The following is a 14,476-nucleotide window of genomic DNA, read 5'->3' as shown; positions in this document are numbered from 1 at the left end:
CATCATTGTGAAATAAAATGGCTGTCATAAATACACTGAAGAGTTAATTTATTAACCCATTGAAATCACTTATGATTTACCCATTCCCAGGAAAAATAAGAAAATGCTTTGACAGGAATCTACAAACATATTTTCCATAAGTCAACAATGACACTGTCGGATAGTGGACTCGTCAGTAAAAGAACCAGGTCTTCTCGTACCCCCCCTATCTTACATTTGGTGGCAGCTGTGGGATGTCCAGGTGGAACAATAAGAGGGGAAGGTGCACATTCTATAAGGAAAGGCACTCCTGGTGGGGTTGACATAAGTCCACATAATCACAGGCATAGATAGTTAAACATGACAGGCGGGTGGACTCATTTTGTAATCAACATGTTTATTGGTTTGAACCAAAAGGAACTGGCGGCTAGCTACAATGGTAGAACTAAGCAAGAAGCGTGGCGGATTGACAATCAATGAAAAAGATCCAAAGAAAGTAACTAGAATTTAACTCCCCATACATTTTTGGGGGATTTTAAGTCCACTGTGAATTGCAGAGCTGGTGAGGATCTGGCTATGACCCCCCAAAAATAGAATCCTTTTGACAGCATTAGGTTTTGGAAGTTGAAATGTAAAAGGGAACAATAATGAAAGGTCCAGAATCATGGAGCAGATCAGTCAGCATACAAAGTTGACTATGAATGAGTGACGGTCTAGCAGTTGAAAGGGAAGCCTGGTGTAAAGGTCTGGGCCACATTCAGTACAGACTTAGAGCAGTTCTAAGGCCTGTTCCTGAGGCGCCCCTGTGTGTCGTGGTTTAGTTAATTCATGACTTATGGAATTCTAAAAAGACCTGATGATTGAATGCATATGGATTTCACCAAACAAGGGCCACAAAATTGCAACAACGAATTAATGACATATCCAAAAAACATCCAATCATAAAAAAACTGAAGACACAGGGCCCCCCCACAAATCACAAAACATACATAAGGGAAGGACCACATACATAAGGGAAGGACCCGAAAAAAAAATGCACATATTGCATTTCAAATATCAACACAAGGGTTATATATTCTTACGACAACACAAAATAACAAAACATTTGGTTTAGCAGCCAAAATCATAGGACAAGTCTCACTCTGTTTCAGTTCAAAAGGTTTGAAGGGCAAGTCACTCACACCAAAATATTAAGCTACACATACTCTAAGTATGTCCCACAGTGAATAGTATAAGGAAAAAAGCAGAGCAACTTCAAATCAGAATTGTGACAATCATGTACCCAAAGACAGCGCTATTCTGCACAGTGTTGAAGTGTTCGGTTTTCACAGGTGCCCCAATATCAAAATAACCTGGACACCATCTTGTTGGCCACTGGCCACAAGGCTGATGTCCGTTTCACTACATTGTCATTATTAAAGCACCATAAGAGATGGATGACATGAGATTGTAAAATGTCTGGACCAATGAACAGTGCAGTTTCTATCAAGAAATGTAAATATTTTTTCAAGAACCCTCATATTAAAATCTGAACCTTGAAGCCACTTCCACTGCTTTTTTCCACTTTTCATTATTCCCTTTCGAATCCGGTCTAACCTGGGATATCAGGTAGGTGAAATTAATTAGGTGCAATTAATAGAACTGAAAACCAGCAGAACTCCAGACCTCCAGGGTAGGAGTGAATGCCCCTTCCATAGAACATAGTCCCCTTCCTAGTCATCTTCCAGACCTGAAAGTATTGCGCTTCAAACACGTCACTGGTTACTACCAACATTGTCACAAACATTCAGGAACTTTTTTCTTGCTTTTAACAACGCACATTTCATTTTGGGGTAGTTTTTGAAATATAGATTTCCCTTAACTATTTACATGTGGGAATTGACCTATATGGACAGGGATAAATTGTAATGTTTCTGATAGAAGAAATAGGAAAATGCATATGCATAAGCATGGTAGAAATTGAAAGGGAACAGTTTGGAGATTATGGAATAATTTTTAGACCAATGTTGAGGACAACAGTTCACCTGACATCCAAACATTACACTGTTGATTTTATGTGCATTTTACATTTAGTGTACTTTTCTTCACATTTGTTGATAACAAAATCTGAAAATACTCTGGATACAACCAGTAAGGGAGAGATGGGGGCAACTTCTGAACTTGAGCACCGCACACGACAAGAACGGCTTTCAGTCAAAACCCATACAGCGCTGTGACACGCAGAGCCAGAACTCTGACGTCATTTATAGCATGTTACTGTAGAGCCACCATGTTCCAATTTAGACTCTTATCAGTGCCCAAATCTGCCATTTTCAACCCATATACGGGTTCAAGTGTAAAGGGTTAAGACAGGGGTTTGCAAAGTGGTTTTCGTTTTCTTGTATTTGTGCTTATGTAAATAGATGTGACATTCAATCAAAATAGGGAATTCGGTGGGATCTAAGTGTCATTGAAGGCGCATTATTTGGTCACCTACCATGTACAGGTAACATGCAACATGTTATATAGCGTTAAAGCGATAGTTGTCGCTAGAAAAACTTGCTAGTGATCTAGGCAAAGTTAAATATCTTAAAAGTGCAACACACCATGAGTAAGAAAATACATCGCCTGTTTCAAAGTCAGGCCGAGGAAAGGGAAAGAAAAGCAAGTACAATTACTATTATGTATACACCTTAAAGCCAAGAACACATATTTTTATAAAGCACAACGACATAGCAAAAAGCTATCAAGTCTTCTAACACCAACAACCCTCAAAACTAAAAACGTATTCAAAAAACAGATTTCTATGTCAAATGGAAATGAATTATGAATGTAACGTTTACTAGATTTCCCCAAAATTGTTTTGTTTTTGTATTCATTTGCTTATGTTCAGATTCTTGTTAAAGAAACCGCCGCGTATGTGTACTCTCTAAACTGTAATGCATTTGACAATTAGCAGCCAGACATCATAATTGGACAAAAAAAAAGAAATTATACATCCGAAACACATTTCCTCTTGAGCCTTGAATTTCTCATCACTATTGGTTTGACTTGACAATTTCAATCCTGGGATATACAATATCCCCAACTGGCAAGTAAGGTTTTTTGCCTTTCAATATATATCTATAGATATATAGCAAGTACAAATTCTATATAGGTCTTAACACTTTCCAGTTACTTAAACAGCAGAAACCTAGCATTTAAAGATTAGCTAATTACTGTATGTTGACGCCCCAAATTCCACAGAGAAGAACCAAGGGTTCTTGGTCATCCTCGGAGGCTTGATGTTAAGCACTGTCCATCACAGGCTGAAAAGAAAGCATGGAGAAAATGTTACATTGCATCAGTAATTTCATATTTTTTAAATAAAGTTGGATATGAACCAACCACCAACTATTCAAAGGTACGTGGATTAGGTGTGAGTTTCTCGAAAGCCTCGTTGCCAGTGCAGTAGTATATACAGTATCAGTTGATGAACCATTCCGCGTAGAACAGCAAAGTGCTTCATTTGTTCACTTTCGTTAGTTCAAGCTCAGAAGATTGTCAACAGAAATAACAGGCCACATTAGCTAGAAGGCTTTTGGGAAACTCACCCTGGATCAGGCCCTGATGTATGACCAAATTAATAGATCTTCTCTGAACAGGAGATTGATGTAAAACACAGTGAAAAAAGGTAGTTTCATATCTAACTCAACAGCCAAAAGACAGCTTCCCTCACCTTCTCTGATGTTAGTTGGCCCTCGGTCGGTGGTTTTGCCTGGCCCTCTGGCTTTGATTCACCCGGCGCGGAAGACAGCTCAGTGGGCTTATGCCCTGCCTTGTCATTAAGCTTCAGCTCAGTGTCAGACTTCTTACTATCCACCTTCGTGTCACCTTTGCCCTCTGTGTCCTTAGGTCGTTTAGGAGAGCTCTTCAGGGAGAGAGAAAGACGCATCACCCTTATTCAAGTAACATGTTTCCCCAAGTGGGCAAAGATACAGTGGCAAGAAAAAGTATGTGAACCCTTTGGAAATATCTGGATTTCTGCATAAATTGGTCATAAAATTTGATCTGATCTTCATCTAAGTCACAACAATAGACAAACAGTCTGCTTAAACTAATAACACACAAACATTGATATGTTTTCAAGTCTTTATTGAACACACCGTGTAAACATTCACAGTGCAAGGTGGGAAAAGTAAGTGAAACCTTGGATTTAATAACTGGTTGACCCGCTTTTGTCAGCAATAACCTCAACCAAACCTTTTCTGTAGTTTCAGATCAGACCTGCACAACGGTCAGGAGGAATTTTGGACCATTCCTCTTTACAAAACTGTTTCAGCAATATTCTTGGGATATTTGGTGTGAACTACTCTCGAGGTCATGCCACAGCATCAGTCAGGTTGAGGTCAGGACTCTGACTGGGCCACTCCAGAAGGCGTATTTTCTTCTGTTGAAGCCATTCTGTTGTTGATTTACTTCTGTGTTTTGGGTCGTTGTCCTGTTGCATCACCCAACTTCTGTTGAGCTTCAATTGGCGGACAGATAGCCTTACATTCTCCTGCAAAATGTCTTGATAAATTGATAATTCATTTTCCCGTCGATGATAGCAAGCTGTCCAGGCCCTGAGGCAGCAAAGCAGCTCCAAATCATGATGCTCCCTCCACCATACTTTACAGTTGGGATGAGGTTGATATGTTGGTGTGCTGTGCCTTTTTCTCCACACAGTGTTGTATGTTCCTTCCAAACAATTCAACTGTAGTTTCATCTGTCCACAGAATATTTTGCCAGTAGCGCTGTGGAACATCCAGGTGCACTTTTGCAAACGTCAGACGTGCAGCAATGTTTTTTTTGGACAGCAGTGGCTTCTTCCGTGGTGTCCTCCCATGAACACCATTCTTGTTCAGTGTTTTAAGTATCGTAGACTCGTCAACAGAGATGTTAGCATGTTCCAGAGATTTCTGAAAGTCTTTAGCTGACACTCTAGGATTCTTCTTAACCTCAATCAGCATTCTGCGCTGTGCTCTTGCAGTAATCTTTGCAGGGCGGACATTCCTAGGTAGAGTTGCAACAGTGCTGAACTTTTTCCATTTATAGACAATTTGTCTTACCGTGGACCGATGAACAACAAGGCTTTTAGATATACTTTTGTAACCCTTTGCAGCTTTATGCAAGTCAACTATTCTTAATCTTAGGTCTTCTGAGATCTCTTTTGTTCGAGGCATGGTTCACATCAGGCAATGCTTCTTGTGAATAGCAAAATCACATTTTTGTTGAGTGTTTTTTATATGGCAAGGCAGCTCTAACCAACATCTCCAATCTCACCTCATTGATTGGACTCCAGGTTAGCTGACTCCAATTACCTTTTGGAGAAGTCATTAGCCTAGGGGTTCACATTCATTTTGTAGATTGAAAAATGTATGTTTAAATGATGTATTCAATGTAGACAAGAAAAATACAATAATTTGTGTGTTATTAGTTTAAGCACACTGTTTGTCTATTGTTGTGACTTCGATGAAGATCAGATCAAATTTTATGACCAATTTATGCCGAAATCCAGGTAATTCCAAAGGGTTCACATACTTTGTCTTGCCACTCACTGTACATGATTGCTTATTTGTTCCCATTTTTTTTACTGTTTTAAATAAACCCCCCCAAAAATTTACATTAAAATGCCATGCAATGACAGTTTCATTATGACAAGCAAAGTGAACCACACCTGCCACTCTTCTATTGAATAGTCAGTAGCACTTTGTTATAACACCTTGAAATACATTTTACAATTAGTTAATAGTTTATTCATCATTACTCCCACATGTGTTAATGTTAGCAAGCTAGTTATTCACACATGTATAAACAACTTTTAAAGTAATAATGATCCATAAGATCATTTATAAGATGTTTAATATTAGGTCCATAAACCATTTACTAATCATTTATACTTTATAAATGCTTTGAGTGACCAGTGTAATTTATCACAAAAATAACTTAATTGGTAGACATTCCAGCCGTATCCGATTCTACTGAAGGTCTCAAAATAGCCCAGAACATATCAATGGTAAAAGAATAAGCACACACCAAAGGATGTTGAAGGAAATGTAAAGCAGATTGTTTGTAAATGAAGAAGTGTTGTAATGCAACTGTTTTGCTAATGTCAACCTTGCAAAACAAACTAATCATAAATCAGGGAGATGTAACCTACACATAACAGCTGGCCGGATCGGCCCGTTTTCCTCAAGTGGATTTTCATTCCTTCATTACAGCTGATATGTGATTGAAGTAGAAATGTTACATGTATGATTTGCAGGTGGAAATGTTACATGTATAACCTTTAAATGCAGAGGATTTTCACTCTTTGGTTTTGGTATATCACTGGCAAGAAAAAGGTAATAATTCCGTTTTCGGACGAAAATGTTACTTTACCAGCATAGAGTGCGTCTGAAGTTACACATCACACTATTACAACAGTGTGACGTTAAAATGAAATGATAAATAGATTCCCTTAAACATCCTCTGTAGTGTGTGATTGCTTAACCAATGATATGTTCAAGGCCGTTCTAGGATAGAACAGCAGAATATGTAGTGCTGCAGAATATTCCTGTGGAACATGTAATTCAGATTAAAGCAGAAAATGGTAACGTCATTGCCTGTGAGGCAGTTCTTCTGCGATTACCGGCCATCAATGTTCCCAAACATTTTCTGGGCACTGAGCAAATTTCAGGTCTTATGAGCGGAATCTTGAACACTCTGTGCAACTTACAGCACGCTTTTACTGTGAACACTGAGGCTGTGCCCACTTTGTTACAGTTTTAGAAAATGTCCAAGTAGACAACTGAAGCTATTTGGAGCATATTAGGACATTCACAGTTGCCTACCAACAAAAACAATGGATCAAATGCATTGCATAACATTTTCAGATGAAAATAGCTATTGATTGAGGCCTGTATTCCATGAGACTTTTTAAAAACATTATGCAGGGCTTAACATTAACCGTAGGTTTTTTATTTGTCTGAAAGCTCAAGTCACTTATCAGAAAACAGAAAAACTTGTCTGTAAACAGTGAACACCATGGGCCAAATATGTGACTGGAAATTGTGTTGTATTGTGATGAATGAAGGAAGAAACTACTTTACAAAATAAAAGTATCATTATTGGTACCTACAGAGAATTGTAAAAAATAATGTCTGCCTGTTGTCTTCTTTGTATATTCAAGCCCATCTCAAAATACACTACTGCCCCTTTGAGATAAAAACAAAGGTCTTAACCTGACGTGCTTTTCAAAGATGGCAAGAAATGCATCACAGCGGTCTAAGGCACTACATCTCAGTGCAACAGGCGTCACTACAGTCCCTGGTTCAATTCCAGGCTGTATCACATCCGGCTGTGAATTGTGCGCTGCCCTATGGTACTCCCATTGGCCTAGCGTCGTCTGGGGTTGGCCGTCATAGTAAATAAGAATTTGTTCTAACTGACTTGCCTAGTTAAATAAAGGTTAACAAATGAACAGCGTTTGTATTAGCTATAACGTGCCTAATAACTCGCTAACTAGCAAAGAATATGAAACATTTTCACACACGGCTCTGCTCTTTGATCTCAAAAGCGCTTCTATTCCAACAGCGGGTGATTCCTGACGGGCCGGCCCCAGATGGTAAGGGTATGCAACAACACATCTGCCACGCTGATCCTCAACACGGGGGCCCATCAGGGGTGCGTGATTTGTCCCCTCCTGTACTCCCTATTCACCCACGACTGCGTGGCCAAGCACGACTCCAACACCATCATTAAGTTTGCTGACGACAACAGTGGTAGGCCTGCCTGATCACCAACAACGATGAGTCGGCCTATAAGGAGGAGGTCAGAGACCGGCAGTGTGGTGCCAGGACAACAACCTCTCCCTCAACGTAATCAAGACAAAGGAGCTGATCGTGGACTACAGGAAAAGGAGGGCCGAACAGGCCCCCATTCACATCGACAGGACTGTAGTGGAGCGGGTCAAGAGTTTCAAGTTCCTTGGCGTCCACATCACCAACAAACTATTATGGTCCAAACACACCAAGACAGTCGTGAAGAGGGCACGACAACACCTTTTCCCCTTCAGGAGACTGAAAAGATTTGTCATGGGTCCAGAGATCCTCAAAAATGTCTACAGCTGCACCATCGAGAGCATGCTGACCGGTTGCATCACTGCCTGGTATGGCAACTGCTAGGCATCTGACTGTAAGACGCTACAGAGGGTAGTGCGTACGGCCCTCTGTACATCACTGGGGCCAAGCTTCCTGCCATCCAGGACCTATTTACTAGGCAGTGTCAGAGGAAAGCCCAAAAAATTGTCAAAGACTCCAGTCACCCAAGTCATAGACTGTTCTCTCCGCTACCGCACGACAAGCGGTACCGGAGCGCCAAGTCTAGGTCCGAAAGGCTACTTAACTGCTTCTACCCCCAAGCCATAAGACTGCTGAACAATTAGTCAAAATGGCCACCTGGACTGTTTACATTGACACCCCTTGCCCCTTTGTTTTTACACTGCTGCTACTCATTGTTTATTATCTATGCAGTCACTTTAACCCTACTTACATGTACAAATTACACCGACTAACCTGTACCCTTGCACATTGACTCAGTACCGGTACCCCATGTATATATCCTCGTTATTGTTATTTTATTGTGTTACTTTTTCTTTTTTTAATTATTTTAGCTTATAAGGTAAATGTTTTCTTTATTCTATTTCTTGACCTGCACTGTTGGTTAAGGACTCGTAAGTAAGCATTTTACGGTAAGGTCTACACCTGATGTATTGGGCGCATGTGACAAATACAATTTGATTTTGAAACTGCTTGTGCCGGCCAATGCAATAGAACGCTATTCTGATGCGCTCTGCCTACGACAAAATCACTGACAATCTTGCCAAGTTAGGTTTGATGCATTGAAAAAGACTGATGTGTTCATTTGATCATAATTCCCACACTACTGTAGAAGGAAACTTTGATCTGTTTCAGGAAAGATAATGTAAACTAACGGGGCAACTAAAGGTCAGTAAAGTTCAATTTCATGCATCAGCATCTCTGCGCAGGCTGGCATTTCTTCTCCACTGCAGACCTGAAGGAGCTGCGCAGCTTAGAGGGAACATTGTCATAAATTACTACCTACAATAGTGGCTATATAGCCAATGGACTTCTTAGTAAATGCTCAGCCGTTTGAATGCCCTATCAATTGAAATCGGCAAAATATAAACAAATACAGTAGCGATATAGGGTATGTTTATACTTGTTAGACTGACTAGACATGTGAATGTTTGACACTTACCTCGCTGGAACCCCCAGCTTTCCTCTTGGCCACTCCCTTGTCATTCTTCTCGTCGATGACGAGGGTCCCTTCGTCCTCGTCACTGCTTCCTTCTGCATCCCCCTTTTGTGCCCCTCCTGCTTCCACCGCCCCTTCTGCTGGAGTCTCCTTCTTTGCTGGCTGGGGGAGAAAGAACAGAATTAAGGATGGGAAACGTGGTGAACTACTCCCAATGCACACCTGTATTTGATGAGGTTGAGTATAGGTAAATGTGTATTTGGGAGTACTTTCGTCATTGATGATGAAGTAGTAGGGTTTTTGTGTTCCCAGAATAGCAAAGAAAAACATTGGGTGATGTGCGTCTTAATATCTGCTAAAATCATATACCATCATGTGTCACACAGGAACAAAGGCTCAAGCATGTCAGCAGGCACACAAACAGACACGTCCCTTTCCGTCTCTAAGCACACACCTCATAGCCTGCGGGTTCGTGTATCACTGTAGGGTTGTTCTCAATTTCCCAGAGACCCTCGCTGAAGCCTTTCCTCTTGGTGGGCTTGCCAAACTTCTCCTTGCCCTCCTCATAAGGGAAGAGGTCCTTGGGACCCAGGAATGCCCTGAGAGGGTAAAGGTTATAAAGTTCAAAGGTTGACGCATGCAACCACCTACAGAGCTTCAAAATACTGTTCTATGGAACTACCAGGTAAACGACTAATGTGTAATTCCAAATGAACCACCCAGTGCACTCATGGAGATATGGAGAGAATTTGATAGGTGTAAGGAACGATATGGTGGTAGCTCCAACTTGTTATCCGATAGGTATAAGTAATACGGTGAAAATACAGACTAACCTATTAAAGCCTCTCATATCGCGACAAGTGTATAGAAGGTAGGGGCTAGGGGTTCATTTGGAATTAGGCAAGACGATGGGATTCATCGCATCAAAAACGATTTACTTACGTCTCATGTGTCCCAAAGAAGAACACTTGGTACTTGTTGGAGGGGGACTTGACAACTCCTTCGGGTAACTCGTTAATCTGCGGAAGAAGCAAACAATGAGTGTAATTGTTAGTGAGTGCTTCAAACTAAATAACCTGGGGCAAAAAGTGCAACAAAAAAGTGCAAAGACGGTGATTTTTGAATTTCAGGAGCAACCGCAAACAATATAAGTTCATATAAAATATTTTGTTTGGCTACTGAAACAAAGAAAAAGGCCAAAGCTGCTTTAAGAATTAGGTAATTAAAAATGTACTTCACACACACTCACTTGAGAGGCCAGGTTTCAAGTGCTTTAATGACTGACACACACACTTTCGTTTTCTCAGTCAAATACACACATAGCGTAAATGACTGACATTCAGAGTTCTGTCAAAATGGTCTCTCCCCCCAAGGCAAATATTGGGCACTGAACACAGTGGAAAATCAATGAGTCACTTCACCGACCCCCTTCACCCAATTTGAGCTGAACAACAAAACTGATAGACCTGTGTGTATATGTATGGCATAGTTTAGGGAATAGTAAAGAATTGTTATTTTGTGTCCTGTGAATGTATTATGAATGTGAATGGGATCACGCACAAATGTATTGATAACCCAGCGCTTATGTGTGTAGTGAGTGTATACTTTTCTGAGGGCTCATTTGACACATTCTTTGGTGTAGTTGAACACACAGACACACAGAAATAGAATTCCAAATTCTAAGAATTAACATTTCAGAAGTAGGCCTAAATTAGTACTACTTTTATCTCTAATTACATTTCTATGCTCACGCATCTGTTTCTTTTCAAAACTATGTAACATCAAAGGATTAAAATTGTTCATATGCGATGTATCCACAGGCACACTCAAGATACATTTCTGATGAGCACATGATACAATAGCCCTGTTGAAATCTAAGGGGGAAAAGAGATGATGCCATTATGTCAAACATGTAGTGGCAAATATGTCTATTAAGCACACCAGAGCGCACTATTTTTATTTGTATTTATTATTCAGATAGCCAGGGACACACTCCAATATAATTTACAAACTAAGATTTTGTGTTTAGTGAGTCCGCCAGATCAGAGGCATTAGGGACGACCAGGGATGTTCTCTTGATAGTGTGTGAATCGGACCATTTTCCTGTACTGCTAAGCATTCAAAATGTAACGAGTAATTTTTGGTGTTAGGGAAAATGTATAGAGTGAAAAGTACAGTGGCGCAGCGGTGTAAGGCAATGCATCTCAGTGCAAGAGTGTGCAAAACTGTCAGCAAGGCAACGAGTGGCTACTTTGAAGAATCTAAAATATATTTTGATTTGTTTAACACTTTGGTTACTACATGATTCCATGTGTTATTCTACAATGTAGAAAATAGTAAAAATAAAGAGAAACCCTTGAATGAGTAGGTGTGTCCAAACTTGAGGTACTGTGTGTGTGTGTGTGATATATATATTTTTTAAATAAACAAATGGCAATTCTCATTAATGAAAATACATGACCTACTTTCCCCTAATTTGCAATGGAGTCTAAGCTAAAACACCCGTAAACCATTTCCATTACCTTTACAATAGGCTCATGCATTGCTGCCAGACAATCAAATGCCGCCGCTGCCACCAAATACACTATATACACAAAAGTATGTGGACACCACTTCAAATTAGTTTATTCAGCTATTTCAGCCACACCCGTTGCTGACTGGTGTATAAAATCAATTACACAGTCATGCAATCTCCATAGACAAACATTGGGCTTACATTTGAAAGTCACTGAGCTCTTCAGTAAGTCCACATGGCACCATCATAGGATGCCACTTTTCCAACAAGTCAGTTCGTCAAATTCCTGCCCTGCTTGAGCTGCCTGTCAACTGTAAGTGGTGTTCTTGTTTAGTGGAAAAGTCTAGGCGCAACAATGGCTCAGCCACGAAGTGGTAGGCCACACAAGCTGACAGAATGGGACCGGCGAGTGCAGAAGCGCGTAGCACATATAACTCGTCTGTCCTTGGTTGCAACACTCACTACAGAGTTCCAAACAGCACAGGAACTGTTTGTCGGGAGCTTCATGAAAACGGGTTTCCATGGCCGAGCAGCCGCACTCACACAAGCCGAAGATCAACATGCACAATGCCGAGCGTTTGCTGGAGTGGTGTAAAGCTCACCGCCATTGGACTCTGGAGCAATGGAAACACTTTTTCTGGAGTGATGAATCACGCTTCACCATCTGGCAGTCCGACAGACAAATCTGGGCCAATGCATAGTACCAACTGTAAAATTTGGTGGAGCAGAAATAATGGTCTGGGGCTGTTTTTCATGATTCGGCTAGGCCCTTTAGTTCCAGTGAAGGGAAATCTTAATGCTACAGCATACAATGACATTCTAGATGATTCTGTGCTTCCAACTTCGTGGCAACAGTTTGGCATTCTGTATTTTATTAGGATCCCCATTAGCTGCAACACAGAACATGAATAGACAAGAACAGCTCAAGGACAGAACAGTTTGGGGAAGACCCTTTCCTGTTTCAGCATGACAATACCCCTGTGCACAAACAGAGGTTCATACAGAAATAGTTTGTCAATGATCGGTGTGTAAGAACTTGACTGGCCTGCAGAGCCCTGACCTAAACCCCATCAAACACCTTTGGGATGCATTTGAACGCCGACTGCGAGCCAGGCTTAATCACCCAACATCAGTGCCCGACCTCACTAATGCTCTTGTGGCTAAATGGAAGCAAGTCCCCACAGCAATGTTCCAACATCTAGTGGAAAGCCTACCCAGAAGAGTGTAGGCTGCTATAGCAGCAAAGGGCGGGACCAACTTCATACTAATGCCCATGATTTACCAATGTTCGACGGGCAGGTGTCCACATACTTTTGGTAATGTGTATTATCCATTCAGAACACACTAGCAAACTCCGTTACAATGTTTCAAAGTATCCATTTCGCGACTCGCTTAGTAGCAACTTTGTATCACAATCACATTGTAAAATACTACTGGTTGGACTTGGAATAGCCTAATATCCTAGAAGTCCAGGGGTAACTGACATTAAATATACTCCAGCCTATTTGTTACACAAGTTGAATATATTATATGTTTGTTTACTTGAAGCCAGGATCTATCGGACAGCCTATACTAGGCCTCGTATCAATGAATAAATTAAACAGCATCTCTGCGAAATGAATAGTATTCAGGACGGCATTTGCTAGGTCAATGTAAGAGTATGTTTACTACTACAATTTAGATTTCCCAAAATGAAACACCAAATGTACAACAAAAAAAACATGTCACTGGCCTATTTCACAGCGCGCAGTCATTCGTAAATAAACTTTGCAAAGACCAGGGGTAGGCCTCATTGAACTGATCTAGCAGATAGGCCTATATACATGTGGGATAGAAACAAAAAGACCTAGGCCTACTATTAGCGTTTGGTTAAGAAAAGTCTGAAGTTTCTTACCCTCGCGGGCCAATGTGGATAACCCTTCATTTTCGCAAACACGAGATCCCCAGGCTTATATTCTTTTTGCCTATTCGACCTCGGCATGGCTTCTCAGTGGATGAATAAGATTTTAAAAAAGATATATAAAAATGTACAATGTCGGTTTACTGTTGCAAGTACAACGAAATATAGCAACCTAGAGGATTGCACTTGTTAGGTTAGCAGCTCCAACTTTCGGTTGCTTTAGGTTTTCGCGTCAAAATTCAACCACGCGTAGAAAATTGGAAAGTGGACGCAATCGAATTGGTAATTTTGCGCGGTCTAGTGCTTTGCAGAGTGTGGTTACAAGCTGCACCTATCAATTGTAATTTTCGTAGGTTTTTATAAAAATCCCGTTATTCCAACCGTCCTAATCCTCTGTATATAGAGACTTGTTTTTGTTTGAAATTGGAACCGCTTCCCTCTTCCGAGCAGACTCATTATCTGAAATTGACTAGTATGGTCTAGGCTTGAAACCGAGGTAGCAAAGATATTGGAATTCTGCAAGATGACAACCTCCAAGGATTTTAAGCAAAATAAACCTACCAAAACACCAACAAAATCCTTATTTTGTATTTGATTTGCACAGATTAAAATCAGATCCTCAGATTAAAATTTAAATTGTCTATAATATTCTACTGATACAATATTATTGATGTATCTGAGTAGCCTATCTAGGGAGAGCCAATAAAATGTTCTCCACTGTTGTGTGAATCCAAAAGGGGTACTGTATTGGCTTTATTTTCTTTCACACCGTCCTTTGTAGCATGGTTCCAGCAACCATGTGGTGAATGAATGTGTAACCCCAC

The 14,476-nt window shown here is 40.6% G+C and overlaps 1 protein-coding gene across 1 annotated transcript; it reads right to left on the bottom strand.

Moving 5' to 3' along the window:
- Window positions 1–356: 356 nt before the first annotated feature.
- Window positions 357–14,113, bottom strand: LOC120026912 (hepatoma-derived growth factor-like). The gene is made up of 6 exons (XM_038971650.1): window positions 13,647–14,113; window positions 10,180–10,256; window positions 9,692–9,836; window positions 9,241–9,399; window positions 3,677–3,868; window positions 357–3,266 (listed from the first exon to the last, which is right to left on the bottom strand). Exons 1-6 carry the CDS (start codon window positions 13,731–13,733, stop codon window positions 3,246–3,248), a joined length of 681 nt encoding a protein of 226 aa, XP_038827578.1. The 5' UTR covers window positions 13,734–14,113; the 3' UTR covers window positions 357–3,245.
- Window positions 14,114–14,476: the final 363 nt, after the last annotated feature.

The sequence above is a fragment of the Salvelinus namaycush genome, chromosome 32, assembly GCF_016432855.1.
Source record: "Salvelinus namaycush isolate Seneca chromosome 32, SaNama_1.0, whole genome shotgun sequence".
Taxonomy (NCBI): Eukaryota; Metazoa; Chordata; class Actinopteri; order Salmoniformes; family Salmonidae; genus Salvelinus; species Salvelinus namaycush.
This window is presented reverse-complemented; position numbering and strand designations above follow the sequence as displayed.

Coding starts and splice junctions, on each gene's coding strand:
- LOC120026912 (XM_038971650.1), bottom strand. CDS start 13,733: ATGCCGAGGTCGAATAGGCAAAAAGAATATAAGCCTGGGGATCTCGTG. Junction 10,257..13,646: donor ATCCACATTGGCCCGCGAGG/GTAAGAAACTTC, acceptor CTTCTTCCGCAG/ATTAACGAGTTACCCGAAGG. Junction 3,267..3,676: donor GCCAACTAACATCAGAGAAG/GTGAGGGAAGCT, acceptor CTTTCTTTTCAG/CCTGTGATGGACAGTGCTTA.